The 17510-nt window shown below is 43.9% G+C and overlaps 1 protein-coding gene, 1 long non-coding RNA gene and 1 pseudogene across 2 annotated transcripts; 2 read left to right on the forward strand and 1 right to left on the reverse strand.

The window, feature by feature from the left end:
- The first annotated feature begins 8196 nt into the window (after nt 1-8196).
- LOC126622985 (uncharacterized) lies at nt 8197-12893 on the forward strand. The gene is made up of 3 exons (XM_050291641.1): nt 8197-8424; nt 8505-9048; nt 12874-12893. The coding sequence occupies exons 1-3, from the start codon at nt 8197-8199 to the stop codon at nt 12891-12893; spliced, it is 792 nt and encodes a 263-aa protein (XP_050147598.1).
- Nucleotides 12803-16971, reverse strand: LOC126621192 (protein ENDOSPERM DEFECTIVE 1-like; annotated as a pseudogene).
- A 148-nt stretch (nt 16972-17119) lies between these two features.
- On the forward strand, nt 17120-17495 carry LOC126623743 (uncharacterized). The gene is made up of 2 exons (XR_007623866.1): nt 17120-17178; nt 17271-17495. It is a non-coding gene; the product is annotated as an uncharacterized LOC126623743 (long non-coding RNA).
- The last annotated feature ends 15 nt before the right edge of the window (nt 17496-17510 follow it).

Genomic DNA, 17510 nt, shown 5'->3' on the forward strand with positions numbered 1-17510 from the left:
AGCCATGAATACTCCCGGTGTGCCGAGGCAGACGACAAGACTGCCCTCAAAGCCTTCACGGCAGGCCTACGTGATTGTTTCTTTAAATACATGATCAATGCCAATACTTGGAAGACTTACTCTGAGGTGATGGCGCAGGCTTATAACCATGCCTCCGCCGAGGCAAAGACATATCAGGAGAAACCCCCTACAACCATCCTTTATCAACAAGTGGGAGGTGGAAGCCAGACTCACCTAAATGAGAAGACCTCGACTTCCCAAACAGCAGTGGCACCTCCCCATGCCTTGCATAATGCTTCACCGAATCAACAGACATATCAATTTCAAGGCAAAAGGAAGGATTTCCATCCTCACCACTCTCCTTTCAGTAAAAAGAGTAAGGGACACTATCCCGATAACCAAGGGTATCGCCACAATAACGCTCGCCCCCAGGCAGTCAATGCAGTGGGTCAAACCCGCGTCAAGATACCCCCTACCCCAAGGTATGAGACATACACGCCCTTGAATGCCACATGCGCGGCCATTTACCCCGGCATAGCTCACCTGATACCAAAGCCAAAGCCGAGGCACCCAGATTACACACCCCCGAATAACGCGGGCATGTTTTGTTGCTACCATGAGCATAACGACCATGATAGCGAGAAATGTATCATCCTCCGTGATCGTATTGAAGCTTTGGCACGAGAAGGAAAAATTGATCAATTCCTTCTTCACCCTCAAAGGGATAACCGTAACCAACGCCAGGTGAATGTCATATATTCCATAAGCGGCGGCACACCCATATCTGAATCTTCCAATAGGGCCATGAAAAACAGTGAACGAATTCTGAGGCCTAGTCACCGAGTGTTTCACGTGGAAGACATCAGGGGAGGGAAGTATCAAAAGCCTAACTGGGATCCGATATGTTTCTACCCTGAGGAAGAAAGAGGCATCATCTACCCTCATAACGACCCATTGATCGTGGAGGCTCACATAGCCAACTTTGATGTTCGACGAATCCTCGTAGACACAGGGGCTTCGGTCAATATCATGTTTGCCGAAGCTTTCAGGGCACTCAGTGTAGCTGAACACTTGCTCGATCGCTCGATTTCTCCTCTGATAAGCTTCTCCGGTGATATCGTGCAACCCTTAGGAAGCATACATTTACCCTTTACTATTGGTACAGGCCCTTACACGGCTACCATTACCACTAACTTCCTAGTGGTTGACTGCCCAACGGCATACAATGTCATCTTTGGGCGCACAGGCATCAATGATCTCAAGGCTATGGTATCCACGCATATGCTGTTGATGAAATTTCCAACCCCCCATGGCAACGGCTACATCAGAGGAGATCAGCTTAGTGCACGATCATGTTACAACACTTCAGTTAAGCAACAACACTTGCCCGGACCCAAGGAAACCCTGTCTGTACATGACCAAGTCACAAAGACCAGCCTAGATGAAGCGAACTTGGATCTTCCTGATAGCAACAATCAACCCGATGATCCTCGAGATGACTCTTTCACCCAGCAAGCCCAACCTGCTGAAGAGTTGGAGAAGGTACCTATCTCAATAGATCATCCAGACCGCATGGTGAATATTGGCACCACATTGTCACCACCCCTTCGGTTAGCATTGATATCTTTTTTGAAAGAGAACACTGAAGTCTTCGCCTGGTCATACGAGGACATGCCAGACATCTCTCCCGATGTCATCTGTCATCGTTTGAGTATTGACCCCAAGATCAAGCCGGTGAGACAGAAGCGAAGATCTTATGACGCTGAACGATACGAGGCAATGAAAGCAGAAGTTGAAAAACTCAAAGGCATAGGCTTTGTCCGCGAAGTCAATTACCCGACATGGGTAGCAAATGTGGTCCTTGTTAGGAAAAATCCGACCAAAGAAAGTCTTTCGCTTCAAAAGGTCTTGTGGAGGATGTGTGTTGACTACACCGACCTAAACAAAGGGTGTCCGAAAGATAGTTTCCCTCTTCCTCTTATTGACAGGCTTATAGACTCTACGGCAGGGTGTGAGCTCTTGAGCTTTATGGACGCTTATTCAGGATACAACCAAATCCTCATGAACCCCTCAGACCAAGAACACACGACCTTCACTACTGACAGGGGACTATATTGCTATAAAGTCATGCCTTTCGGCCTAAAGAATGCAGGAGCAACTTATCAGAGACTGGTCAATTCAATGTTCGCCGAACAAATTGGGAAGAACATGGAAGTTTACGTTGATGATATGCTAGTCAAAAGCAAACATGCTGACCAACACATCACCAACCTATCTGAAACTTTCACCATTCTAAAGAGGTATCGAATGAGGTTGAACCCCAACAAATGTGCCTTCGGCGTGGGCTCTGGCAAATTCTTAGGCTTCATGATTAGCCAACGAGGCATTGAAGCTAACCCTGAAAAGATCAAAGCAATCCTCGACATGAAAGAGCCAATAACTTCAAAAGACATCCAAAGCCTTACTGGCAAGGTGGCAGCCTTAACCAGATTCATCTCTAAGGCCACAGACAGATGTGCTCCTTTCTTCAAAGCACTCAAGGGAAATAAGAAGTACATTACATGGACGGAGGAATGTGCCAAGGCATTCAGGAACCTCAAAGAGTACATGAGTAAAGCCCCTCTGCTCTCCAAACCAGAAGTTGGTGACACTCTCATCATCTATCTATCGGTTTCGGCTTCAGCAGTCAGTTCTGTTCTTATTCGAATGGACAGTGGTGTCGAACGGCCCGTCTACTACGCTAGCAAGGCCCTACAAGATGCGGAGACACGATACTCCAACATTGAGAAATTAGCTCTAGCATTGGTCATGTCTGCTCGGAAACTTCGCCCTTATTTCCAAGCACACGCCATCATCGTGCTTACCAATCACCCTCTTCGACAGATACTCCAGAGTCCTGACACGTCTGGACGAATGATCAAATGGGCGATAGCATTGGGTGAGTTTGACATCTCCTACCAACCAAAACCAGCCGAAAAAGGTCAAGCAGTAGCAGATTTCATCGCCGACTTCACATATCCTGTTGACATTGCTTCTACACCTGAAGCAGTATCTTCATTACCATCGGAAGCTCAGAAAGTAGAATCAACGACCTCAGCATGGAGTCTGTATGTTGATGGCTCATCCAACCAACAGGGCTGTGGAGCGGGACTACTCTTGACTACGCCCGACAAAGTAGCAATGGAGTATGCTCTTCGTTTCAAATTCAAGGCATCAAACAATGAGGCCGAGTATGAAGCCCTTCTAGCAGGATTACGTTTGGCCAAACACCTCGGGGTTAAACAAATTGATATTTTCAGTGACTCCCAATTAGTGGTCAACCAGGTTACCAACAACTTTGATGCTAAGGACAGCTCCATGGCAGCATATCTTGCGCAAACACAACTTTTGCTCAAGCACTTCCACTACCAGATCACCCAAGTTTCTCGAGCGGCAAACAGTCATGCAGACGCCCTGGCTCGCCTCGCCTCAGCTGTGGAAGACAAGATTGGAAGAAAAATTCATGTCGAACTGTTGGCAACGCCAAGCACCATGGCCGCAGAAGTATGCAACTTACAACAGGGGGATAGTTGGATCACCCCGATCTATAATTTCCTTGCTCATGGCACCCTCCCAAATGATAAAGTCCAGGCTAAGCAAATTCGATACAAGTCTACCCGCTACCTGATCATCAATGATCAACTCTATAAGCGAGGTTTTAGCCTGCCATACTTAAGGTGTCTTACGCCTGCCGAGGCGGAAATCGTCCTTCGGGAAATACATGAGGGAGTCTGTGGAGATCATGCTGGATCTCGGTCCCTAGCACACAAGACTTTTCGCCAAGGATATTACTGGCCAACACTCCACCAGGATGCCATCAAAGTATCCCGCTCATGTGACAAATGTCAACGATATGCGACTATTCCTCATTCCCCTCCAGAGCCTCTTACTCCTATGATCAGCCCTTGGCCCTTCGCCCAGTGGGGACTTGATTTGATCGGCCCAATGCCGGCAGGGAAGGGCAAAGTCTGTTACGCAGTCGTTGCAGTGGACTACTTCACAAAGTGGGCCGAAGTAGAACCCTTGGCAACCATTACTGAGGCAAAGATAGAAGACTTCGTGTGGAAGAACATCCTTTGTAGATTCGGCATTCCCAATGCGATAGTCACTGACAATGGGCGACAGTTTGACAACAAGAAGTTCAGGTTGTTCTGCTCTAAGTTCAACATCAACTTATGCTTTGCCTCTCCAGCTCATCCCCAGTCTAATGGACAAGTTGAGGCCATCAACAAAATAATCAAGCGCACTTTGAAAACCAGCTTGGACAAAGCTAAAGGCTGTTGGCCAGAATTTGTACCCCAAGTTCTTTGGTCATATCGCACTTCATATCGGACTTCAACAGGAGAAACTCCATTCTCACTTGCCTTTGGCACAGAGGCGGTTGTCCCTGTTGAGCTCGAGCAAGCAACATTCCGAGTCCAGAACTACATTCAAAGTGAAAATGACAAACAACTCACCCTCAACTTGGATTTAGTCGAGGAACACAGAAACCAAGCTCACTTGAGGAATGTCGCCTACAAGCAGCGCATCTCCAACTATTATGACTCTAGGGTCAAGCCTCGTTCTTTCAAAATAGGAGACTGGGTCTTAAAGAAAAGATTACTCTGCGACAGAGTCCCGAGTGAAGGCACACTTAGTCCAAACTGGGATGGACCGTATGAAGTCATTGGCATCAGTCGCCCTGGCTCTTACACACTTAGAAGCTCCGATGGCAAGACCCTTGGCCATCCATGGAACGCTGATCACTTGAAGTACTACTACAGATAGACTCACGATGTACAAGTGTTGAGCTATAGCCGTTCGGCATTCTATGTAATGAAGGCCATTTGGCAATGAATTCAATAAAAAGGTAATTTAGCCAACTCAGCCCTCACTCTTTTACATTCCTAGCAATGGAACACTCAAGTGTTGAAACCTCAAAGCAGATATATCCAACACGAAACAAAATCTCAGTATGTGTCGACAAGACTATACAAAGAAAGGAACAACCAAACAATGGCTTATATCCAAACAATAGATCTATTCATACATAGCCAAACATGCATTAATAATAGTGCAAACACTCATAAACACCTAAAATCCAAAACTCTCAAGCTTATAACATGGGCACATGTTATACACACATCAGACTACTACATCCAGAATACATGCAGATAGTAAAGACACTGCTATTCATTCTCATCTGAAGCCGAACCCCTGGCAGTATCACTCCGCGTCCTACCATCATCCTCTGCATCCCCAAGATCCTCTTCACCATGCTGAGTCTGTGCATCAGCACTACCTTCATTATCAGACTCATCTTCGCTGCTAGGATCAACAGCAAGGACAAATGTCTCGCCCTTTCGATGATGCTCACCTATATCTTCGTGGTATTTTCGAAGAATGCTCCCATCATCATAACGATCAAGGACGGCCATCCATTTCCTTTTTTCAAAGCGAGCTTCTTGAGCACAGTAGGGTTTAATAGCAAGATGAAGGGTCGAAGAACTTAAGTATTCTTGCACAGCAGCCTCCCTTTCAGTTGGAATGCTCTTCTCCAGTTCAGAAATCTCAACTAAGGCACCATCCAATTCTCCCCTAACCTTGGATACCTCCAAGGTAGCCACCTCCAACTGTTTTTTAGTTGCCTCAAGCAATTTCTTAAGCCTTAGGTTCTCACCATTTCGCCTTTTCAAGCTCTCCATGGTTTCGTCCTTCAGTTGGAGAGCCTGAGTCAAAAGTCCCTTATTCCTTCGGGCCTCGTCCACAAGCTGCTTATTCTCCTTCAGTTTTGCCTTGTACCGCTCAACCTCTTGCAGTCTGTCGTGATACTCGGCCATGACCTGCATGGCAAGACGATCATCACTACCTAAATAATGATAATAAAGAGGAAAAAGTAAGGAAATGACAAAGTAACACTCACATATGAAGACAGCTTCAACATCCGGTCGCAATCTGATTCATCCTTAGCTAAGGGCTCTCCGAGCTCATCGAAGGCGAATCGACGCCCTGCCAAGCAATTGTTGATATCCCCAAAATCCTTTGGCCGCGTGGCAACCCTCAAGTCCTTCCACGGGACACTGCCAGCTCTTTCCTTGCCTTTCCCCTCATGGTGGGAACCAGGATCACTTTCCTGGACAGTGTGCTCCATAGTAAGAGGAGGAGGCAACAGTCGGCTCCCTTCTCCTGCAACTACGGCAGCAGCATTTTCAACGGCCTCGACTTCAGTCTTCCTAAAGGCAGGCCCCTTAAGGACCCCATCTGGGGACTTAGGTCTAACGGATGGTTCCCCTCGGAACTTATGAATTTTCTTATGCGGTAGGATGTCTTCCGAAGGAACTAACACTGGTGCTTTCCTTTTATTGGTGCTAGTCCCTGTTTTCTTGCTTACCTTCTCCACTGCATAAGGAAAATCAAAATAAGAAATACAACTTTCCAAATAAAGTAAGGAAAAGAGCAAAGTTTACATGAAGGATACAACTTACTCGATCGTCCCTGGCTCTCGGAAACTAAGGGTTGGAAACCGTACCGACGAAATAAGGGTCGTAGCTTGCTTAAGGGGAATGACCCCTATTTATAGAAAAACTTGTAGCTTTGTCACATTGACATGTGTCATGTTATGATTGGTTCTTGATGTCGACACGTGCTGCGCTCTGATTGGCTTCTAATCTTGACACGTGTCGAGTAGTGATTGGCCTCCTGGTCGGAGGGGAACTCTTCTGGGTCCTTGACAGTATAGCGTTGGCCGGTGCTCGGTAGTTTCGGGATTGGTCAAGTATGGTACAAACAGTGCTCCCCTAAGTTCCCGAGTGAGGGAAACTCCTCGGTTGGGGACTTGCAAGATCCAATCCCTTGAGTAATCACGAAACTTCTAAGTACCGAAGTGTGGTCTGATCTTCATCTGCCCTTCTCTGGAAGTACCTTTCCTCCATCCGGGAATGGTGTATTTAGCTGATGAAGATGCACAAGGTAATGTCTTCCCAACCGTCAAACTTTAGCTATTGCTAGTTCTTCCTCCATGGCGTTGGGTGAGGGGGTTGTTTTTGATGCCATACCCATAGTTCGCTCTGAGTTTACAGCAGACCATCTAAAGAATAACTTGTTAGATAATGAGAAGCAGGTTGAGGCGCTAAGGCAGTCATGTAATATCCCTCGTAGTGTAGGGATACGTTTGGTACATGATGAAGAATGGCCTTCTGAGCCTCCCCAGGGTCATGTTATGTTCTACACCCAGATATTACTGACTTTAGGGGTGAGACTACCTTCACATCCGTGGTTGCAAAAGATGTTATCTTTGATCGGATATGCACCTGGGCAACTCAATCCTGGTTTCTGGGATACTTTGATTGGATTTTATATCATTTGGATGGAATGTGGGTTGTGTGAGCCTTCCTTCCATCAGTGGCGTTACTGTTACAAGATGCGCCCAGCAAAATCATGCACTGGTTATGCCGAGTGTGCATGTCGGAGTGAGAGAGAGCGTATTGTGTATGGTAAGAAAAAGGCATACTACACATGGAAAAACCGTTGGTGCTTTCTGTATAATGATTGGGAGTATGATAAGGGTGTCACGCCTGAGCGACGTGTGCTTACTCATTTCCAGACTGTAGGTTGTAACGTATCAACCGTTCGTACTATTTGCTATTTGTTGTGGTCTTTTCTTGCTTCTAACACTTTGCTTCATGTAGTGACGCGGGGCACCATCAAACTGTTTGGGCAGGAGCTATCTGACATAGAGAAGGTGTTGAGGGTGCCCAAAGAGGATAGACACTTAAGCAAGCTACGACCCTTATTTCGTCGGTACAGTTTCCAACCCTTAGTTTCCGAGAGCCAGGGACGATCGAGTAAGTTGTATCCTTCATGTAAACTTTGCTCTTTTCCTTACTTTATTTGGAAAGTTGTATTTCTTATTTTGATTTTCCTTATGCAGTGGAGAAGGTAAGCAAGAAAACAGGGACTAGCACCAATAAAAGGAAAGCACCAGTGTTAGTTCCTTCGGAAGACATCCTACCGCATAAGAAAATTCATAAGTTCCGAGGGGAACCATCCGTTAGACCTAAGTCCCCATATGGGGTCCTTAAGGGGCCTGCCTTTAGGAAGACTGAAGTCGAGGCCGTTGAAAATGCTGCTGCCGTAGTTGCAGGAGAAGGGAGCCGACTGTTGCCTCCTCCTCTTACTATGGAGCACACTGTCCAGGAAAGTGATCCTGGTTCCCACCATGAGGGGAAAGGCAAGGAAAGAGCTGGCAGTGTCCCGTGGAAGGACTTGAGGGTTGCCACGCGGCCAAAGGATTTTGGGGATATCAACAATTGCTTGGCAGGGCGTCGATTCGCCTTCGATGAGCTCGGAGAGCCCTTAGCTAAGGATGAATCAGATTGCGACCGGATGTTGAAGCTGTCTTCATATGTGAGTGTTACTTTGTCATTTCCTTACTTTTTCCTCTTTATTATCATTATTTAGGTAGTGATGATCGTCTTGCCATGCAGGTCATGGCCGAGTATCACGACAGACTGCAAGAGGTTGAGCGGTACAAGGCAAAACTGAAGGAGAATAAGCAGCTTGTGGACGAGGCCCGAAGGAATAAGGGACTTTTGACTCAGGCTCTCCAACTGAAGGACGAAACCATGGAGAGCTTGAAAAGGCGAAATGGTGAGAACCTAAGGCTTAAGAAATTGCTTGAGGCAACTAAAAAACAGTTGGAGGTGGCTACCTTGGAGGTATCCAAGGTTAGGGGAGAATTGGATGGTGCCTTAGTTGAGATTTCTGAACTGGAGAAGAGCATTCCAACTGAAAGGGAGGCTGCTGTGCAAGAATACTTAAGTTCTTCGACCCTTCATCTTGCTATTAAACCCTACTGTGCTCAAGAAGCTCGCTTTGAAAAAAGGAAATGGATGGCCGTCCTTGATCGTTATGATGATGGGAGCATTCTTCGAAAATACCACGAAGATATAGGTGAGCATCATCGAAAGGGCGAGACATTTGTCCTTGCTGTTGATCCTAGCAGCGAAGATGAGTCTGATAATGAAGGTAGTGCTGATGCACAGACTCAGCATGGTGAAGAGGATCTTGGGGATGCAGAGGATGATGGTATGACGCGGAGTGATACTGCCAGGGGTTCGGCTTCAGATGAGAATGAATAGCAGTGTCTTTACTATCTGCATGTATTCTGGATGTAGTAGTCTGATGTGTGTATAACATGTGCCCATGTTATAAGCTTGAGAGTTTTGGATTTTAGGTGTTTATGAGTGTTTGCACTATTATTAATGCATGTTTGGCTATGTATGAATAGATCTATTGTTTGGATATAAGCCATTGTTTGGTTGTTCCTTTCTTTGTATAGTCTTGTCGACACATACTGAGATTTTGTTTCGTGTTGGATATATCTGCTTTGAGGTTTCAACACTTGAGTGTTCCATTGCTAGGAATGTAAAAGAGTGAGGGCTGAGTTGGCTAAATTACCTCTTTATTGAATTCATTGCCAAATGGCCTTCATTACATAGGATGCCGAACAACTATAGCTCAACACTTGTACATCGTGAGTCTATTTGTAGTAGTACTTCAAGTGATCAGCGTTCCATGGATGGCCAAGGGTCTTGCCATCGGAGCTTCTAAGTGTGTAAGAGCCAGGGCGACTGATGCCAATGACTTCATACGGTCCATCCCAGTTTGGACTAAGTGTGCCTTCACTCGGGACTCTGTCGCAGAGTAATCTTTTCTTTAAGACCCAGTCTCCTATTTTGAAAGAACGAGGCTTGACCCTAGAGTCATAATAGTTGGAGATGCGCTGCTTGTAGGCGACATTCCTCAAGTGAGCTTGGTTTCTGTGTTCCTCGACTAAATCCAAGTTGAGGGTGAGTTGTTTGTCATTTTCACTTTGAATGTAGTTCTGGACTCGGAATGTTGCTTGCTCGAGCTCAACAGGGACAACCGCCTCTGTGCCAAAGGCAAGTGAGAATGGAGTTTCTCCTGTTGAAGTCTGATATGAAGTGCGATATGACCAAAGAACTTGGGGTACAAATTCTGGCCAACAGCTTTTAGCTTTGTCCAAGCTGGTTTTCAAAGTGCGCTTGATTATTTTGTTGATGGCCTCAACTTGTCCATTAGACTGGGGATGAGCTGGAGAGGCAAATCATAAGTTGATGTTGAACTTAGAGCAGAACAACCTGAACTTCTTGTTGTCAAACTGTCGCCCATTGTCAGTGACTATCGCATTGGGAATGCCGAATCTACAAAGGATGTTCTTCCACACGAAGTCTTCTATCTTTGCCTCAGTAATGGTTGCCAAGGGTTCTACTTCGGCCCACTTTGTGAAGTAGTCCACTGCAACGACTGCGTAACAGACTTTGCCCTTCCCTGCCGGCATTGGGCCGATCAAATCAAGTCCCCACTGGGCGAAGGGCCAAGGGCTGATCATAGGAGTAAGAGGCTCTGGAGGGGAATGAGGAATAGTCGCATATCGTTGACATTTGTCACATGAGCGGGATACTTTGATGGCATCCTGGTGGTATGAGATACTCTTGTTCTTGGTGTGGCTTATTTGCTGAGGTATTATCGGGGGGAAATAAAGCTGAGTATTTCGAGAGGTTATGTTGAGGGTGCCTTTTCGAATGCGAGAAAGGGTTGAGCATTTTTGCAGGTTTGCCTGTCCGTTGAGGAGGGAGGTCAATGTATATAGGGATTTCCCAATAACAAGTAGTAATGCTATTCCTTTACCCTTCTTGGTCACAGCAATGTAGTGGGAGCTGCCAGCTTCACGTGTTTTAATTTTGTCAGAGCACTTTGAAAAAGTGGTATGTGGTATCTGGAAAGCTGATGTTACGTGTGAAGATTACAGACAAGCTTTATCTAAGGAAATCTGGCTCTCGAAGTTCTGAGAGTTGTGCCTCTTCGGTTTTCGAACAAGCAATCCCGTCGAGGATCTGACTCTCGAGATTCGGAAAGCGGTGCTACTCCGGTTTTTGAGAAAGTAATTATGTTGGGAATCTTTTCTCGAATGTGAGTAAAGGTTGGACGTTCTTGCCAACCTGTCTTGCCGCAAAACACGGAGGTCGACACACATAGGGACTTTCCAGTTGTCAAGCAGTGGTGCTGTTCCTTTACCCTTATGGGTAATAGTAGGGTAGCTGGAACTTCGAAATTCTTGTGCCTAAACTTTGTCAGAGATCTTTGACAAAGTTATATGTGGTACCCGAGGAGTTGATGGTGCATATGGAGAGCGGTGATTGAACAGTAAGATTCACGTGCTTTCTACTTCACCAGAAATCTTCAACAGATTGCCCGTAATTTCCGCAAAGCTGAGTGTGCATGTGACAGGTGCTGACGAGGCTGAAAAAGCAGGTGCTTCTTCGATTTCTGAGATCGGCCATCGTGGTCTCTGAGCAGCCCAGCTTTTGAGAAAGCAAACGCCTCTTCGATTTCTGAAGCTCCGTCGAGTGCAGATTTTTATAGAGGCTGGCATTAAGTTCCACAGCACACTTGAATCTCTACTAGTAGAAGCTCATTTCTTGCACTTCTAAGATCTTGATTTGTCTGACCTCTTCCCTCTTCAACACATTTGAAAATGTCTGGACCCTCCGACCGTCGTTTTGACTTGAACCTTGGAGAAGAGACAGCCACGCCTTCTCCAGACAACATATGGCGCCCATCCTTCATATCCCCTACTGGTCCTCTTACCGTTGGGGATTCTGTGATGAAGAATGATATGACCGCTGCAGTGGTGGCCAGGAACCTTCTCACTCCCAAAGATAACAGACTACTTTCCAAACGGTCTGATGAGTTGGCTGTTAAGGACTCTCTGGCTCTTAGTGTTCAGTGTGCAGGTTCTGTGTCTAATATGGCCCAACGCCTATTTGCTAGAACCCGCCAAGTTGAATCATTGGCTGCTGAAGTGATGAGTCTCAAACAGGAGATTAGAGGGCTCAAGCATGAGAATAAGCAGTTGCACCGGCTCGCCCATGACTATGCTACAAACATGAAGAGGAAGCTTGACCAGATGAAGGAATCTGATGGTAAGGTTTTACTTGATCATCAGCGGTTTGTGGGTTTGTTCCAAAGGCATTTATTGCCTTCGTCCTCTAGGGCTGTACCTGGTAATGAAGCTTCAAATGATGAACCTCCAATGCCTCCTCCTTCTGGGGTTTTGTCAAGTACTGAGGCTCCGGATAACCACCCTCCGGTGCTTTCTCTTTCTGGGGCTCTACCGACTGCTGAGACTTCCCTTAAGCAACCTTTGTGAAGGCTCCCTTTTGTTTGTTTATTTTGACTCATGTATATGTACATATTTGTGGCTTATCGAAAATATTAATAAATAAGCTTTGCTTCATTTCAACATATTGTGTTAAATACACCAAAGCCTTCTTCATAAAGTTCTTTGAATTTTTGCTTTTGTTGAAACCTGTATTGTTGAAGCTTTGTGAGTGAAGCATGTAGTTTGAGGTAGTGTTCCCTTAATTTCCCGAGTGAGGAAAACTTCTCGATTGGAGACTTGAAAAATCCAAGTCACTGAGTGGTTGTGAGACTGCCGAGTATCAAGGTGCAGTAGCATATGGTGGGAGTCCCCCAAGTCTTCAGGTGAAAAGAGTTGCCGAATGAGGTGTCTAGCTAGTAGTCAATGTCATGAGTAGGAAAACTTCACTTGTTTCTTTTCGAAGTGGTAACCCAGGGCTCTTTCTTCATATATTGTTTTTTTTTGTTATGAATATGTGTTAGATGCACAAAACCGCATGGTCTTGGTACAACGTAAATCCGACCGTGAATCTGCATGAGATGTAAATGACACAAGATGTATCGTGGTTCACCCCAAGGTTTGGGCTACGTCCACACTGATTGTATTGTATTTCTCTGTTGAAGAAGGAGAGAGAGAGCTTAGAGCTTAGGGGTGTGAGGAAGCTTTGAGAGGGATGAGGAGAGACCCCCCCTCTTTGTGAGGGTGAGGAGGCCCTTTTATAGAATAAGGGCTCCTCCCCTAATTACATATTTGCCCATTCCTTTATTACATAATTACATTTAAGTCCCTCGAGTATTTATACGAGGTCTAAATACGAGGTCCTAAATATGGTATAAACAGAGCTCTTTCTCCACCAATCACTCTGGTTCTGAAACCAAATCTTCTGTTTCTTCTGCCTGACCATCACAAAAGTTTTCTTCATTGAAAGCCAAAACAAATGCTAGACGGCACATTAAGCCCTTATTATTGACTCCATCTCTTCACAACCAAAATAATGTAATGTTTAATTAGTGTGCACAAGAACTGCACACATAACTTCAACCAAAAAAAAAAAAAAAATGCCCACACAAAGACACTTTATTTTGCACTTTATAAACCTCGTTCTCCTTGTATCTAATTAGGAACATTTTGGATGCGGTCTCTAGCTATCAATATTCTTTGATTGAAAACTTGTTAGTTTTTAGTTTTTTATTGAGGTCCCTGACATTAATGTAATAATGTAAGTTACTATATTTTTTAAATTAAAAATTAAAAATTGAAATTTGTAATTGTTTATATTAATGAGATTTTAAATAAAACCCATAATTTATGGGATTAAAAATAATAAAATATAAATTATACTCTCTATTATATTGTGTGTGTGTATACATATATGTATGGGTACATTAACCAAAATTAACAAAAAAAGTTATTGTACCAAAACATGGATACATTCTCAAATCAACGAAAAAGAATGTATCCATATAAGTTTAAACATGGATTAAAAAATTTGAATGGATTTTATATTAAAAAAAAAGGTACATTTTACATATAACAAATTGATATATTTGAGAATGGGTACATTTAAGATTAAAAAAATTGAAAAATTATATGAATGGGTACATTTAAGATTAAAAAATTGAGAATCTTTTTATGTATAAAAAAAAACTAATAGGTACAAACTTAATTTAATTTAATTTTTTATTATTTTGGAAATGTTTGAATTGAAAATTAATTAGAAGTTTAAAAGAGGTGTGAGTATTAAACCCTAAATTAATTACAAATTTTTATATTAAAAAATTATATAATAAACATGTAAATTCATTATCACATTATTGCTAGGGACTTGAATCAAAATTTAAAAACTAATAAGGTCTTAGTCAATGAACAGTAAGAACTAAGGACCGGATACTAATTTTTTCATCTAATAATTAATTAGAACCGAAACAACTCAGTGTGGTGTGGAAAATCTTTGTAAAATTGTTTACCCTCCCCTTCTACCCATTTTTATCACATGCCCATGAAATTTTACCACTACAGTGAAATTTTTATTCTTGTCAGCTGTGCTGTCACTTCAAATAAAACGTAAAATACAATAACATTCAGTTCTTGATGAGAAAGGAAAAGGTCTCCAATTTAATTTACCTTTGGCATAGATCGCTGAACATGGAAAACTATTGTGTCCATCACTTCTATTGCTGAGCTCAATGTCTCTTCTAACTCTGGTAGATTGGCCTGCAAAGTATCTCATGTCAGCGTTACCACTTGAGTAAGAAAGCCCTAAATGAAGCAATACCCTAACATAAGTTAATGATTATACCGTAACACTGCCACTACTTGGAAGTTGAACTGAGGCATTCAACAATGCTTGAGTTGCTTCTGCCAGATAAATTGAATAATCCCCTTGAAGAGAAAACCACTGGTCCAAATATGGAATCTAATATAATATCCAATGAAGTACGTAAGTTCCAAACACCATTCAGTGTATACATATATATAAACACAAGTTAAAATGGAATCTAAGATAACGTAACAGATTTCTTACTGTCGGAAGAAGATAAAAATGCTCAACAAACAGTTTTGTGCTTTGAGCTTTCTATGTAACTGGCAATCTTACTCTCAGAAGATCACGTTCCACTTGGTATTGGAAAATAAAATTGTGATCTCTCACAGCCCATAGCAATATTTCATTACTTGTAAGTTCTTTTCCGCAGCTAAATTTTTCAGAATAACAGTGAACCCGAGAACACAGCTTGAAAACGAGTTTGTAGTTGTAGAAATCATATGTTCTATTGTGAACAGAAGCATTATAGAAGATAAAATAAGCCCAATTCTTCATGGATAATTTTCTCTTACCATGAAAGATTTGGACTCCACTATGTTCTTGACCGCACCTTGAAGGCAGGTTACAAGGCAGGCTGTTTTAGGTCCAACAAGCAATATAAAACTAACAAATTGGTAATCAAGGATAGGCAATATACAATACTGAATGAGATCATCAAGCTAAAAGTGTAAAGCAATCAACAAACGCTGGCAAGTGGCAGCCTTACTTGAGCTTCGAGAATTGTTGATAAAGTCTTTGTTCTTTGCAAAATGCCAAGTTCTATCCGTTTCCTCTTCGCAGAATCATATAGTTCAGCAATCTTTACCGCAAGAGAATAAAGTGTTCTCTACAAGGAAGTGGAGAAAAACATTTAATTCACAAGATAAATAACAACTTATAATTGCACCCATGAATTTGTGACAAAACCCAATAACTGCTAGGCTGTGCAGTTGGTTAAGTTGGGACAATATTGGTGTTTTAGTAGAAGACCATTGTCTTGACTCTGAAATCTTTATATCAGTGAAATAGACTAACCAGGGTTTCTCTCTGCTGAGCTCGCATGGAAGCCTCTGCTCTTGCATTGGCGTATGTCCACTGTAGATAGCGGTTCTGGAGCACTCTCAAGGAATGTACATCTTCCAGATGGCTAGAAATTTTCTTTCCCTTCCTCATATCTGGGCCCGGCTTTACACTAGCACATGGTGGGACTGGAGGAAGGCATAGACCACCCGTCTTCCCTCCGTTTGTATATGTCTTGGAGATAGCCGATGCCAATTTTTCACTGCCTTTGTCTGTCAGGAAGAACGAGCTATCGGAACTTGATAATGACAAGTTAAGAGAACGGGAGCAAGGGGAAGCAGAATACTTTGAAAAATCGCCAGTGGCATTACCCCTGCTGCTACTTTTCTCAACGAGCTGCCTGCTAGAAACGGTTGGCAACAAATCGGCCTCAGGCATGGAAGAACGAATATCAGGAAGACACCGTGCTGTGCTGCTTGGCGTTTGACTATGATTACTGACATCCGGACAAGTGGCCTCAGTAGGTAAAGACATCCCGTTAGACTGCAAGAGCTTAGCAGCAGCTGTGGCAGTTACGTTGGTAGACCGCTGCTGAATGAGGTTGGTAGACCGCTGCTGAATGAGTCTGAACCTCGACATCCTATCTAGATTAGCAGTCGCCACTGGTGTGCCAGGTCTTGAGGGTGTGGTTTTTAGAAGATGCTGCCTCTGCTGTTGCTGCTGGGTTCTGCCTCCTCCTCCTCCGTTCTCTTTCAAAGGCTAGGCGGGACGCTGTTTTCTATAATTAAGCATCTGGTCCGGTGGGAGAGGGGTTTCCCAGATCTGATTCTGAGTGTGAATGGAGGAGGGGCCGGTGGGCCTGTTCTCGTCGGAGCAGCGCAAGGGCTCCAAGTCCAAGTGCCTCCGCCGCCTATTCACAGAGGAAGACCGCTGCCTCGACTGAATTTCGGCCAGGGTCGAGGATGGAGTTAAGATGGTTTGTTGATATTTAGGAAGGGGCGATTTGGCAGGCAAGGGATGAGGGAGATCACCGGTGGAAGCCGCAGGAGACATGAACCTAGAGCTCACCTCCCTCACTCTTGGCCGCCTTTGAGCAGTCGGCGGCGGAGGAGGAAGAGGATGGGGAGGAGCGCAAGCTTCTGCGTCCTCTACGGTGGCAGATGCGCAATTTTCCACGGTCGATTGATCCATAATTCCTCAATAAATGCACAAATAAATCGAGGAAAGCGCTTATGGTTATATATAAGCGAATCTGAGAAGAAATTTGTGAATGTTAAAATTCACCTGGAGTGGAGTCCAAATGAGAATCTCAGGTTGAGCCCTACCTTTTAATGAGCGCTTTCCAATCCTCCAGCCCTCCCCAATCTTTTACCGACCCAGAAGTCTTCAAGCAAATGAGCACAAGAAATAGATAAAAGGAGCTAACGAGGATATATCATATAGTTGTCGTTCACGGTAACTGACCTTAAGACAAATTTATTTTATTTTAATTTTTTTGAAAAAAAAAACTATATAATCTATACTAAGAGGTAGACTTAGTGTCACAGCCCGTCCCAGAATTACTAAATACCGAGGACGTGAAATTACAAAAACGCCCTTAAACGGGATTAAGGTGCGTAAATTTGGTATTTGTTTTACACTAAGATCTTAAACTAGGGTTTAGATTTACATTTGTTTGGTCTAATAATTTTGTATTGGACTTAGGTGGGATCCCCACCTCCTGAAATCCTTCCCCAAAACCCGTAGGTTGTCTCTCTCCCTCTTTCTTCCTCATCTCTCCCTCAGAAACACTCTCTCTCTCTTACTCTCGAACTCTCTCAAGCTCTCGGACAAACACCAAGAACAACCACAAACGTGCACCAACGTCCAATCTAAGATCATCTTCGTGATCTTGGGAACTTCACGAGCACGGGGGTATAAGTTTCAGGTAAGTTTCATTTCTGA

This window comes from Malus sylvestris, chromosome 5 (genome assembly GCF_916048215.2).
Source record: "Malus sylvestris chromosome 5, drMalSylv7.2, whole genome shotgun sequence".
Classification (NCBI taxonomy): domain Eukaryota; kingdom Viridiplantae; phylum Streptophyta; class Magnoliopsida; order Rosales; family Rosaceae; genus Malus; species Malus sylvestris.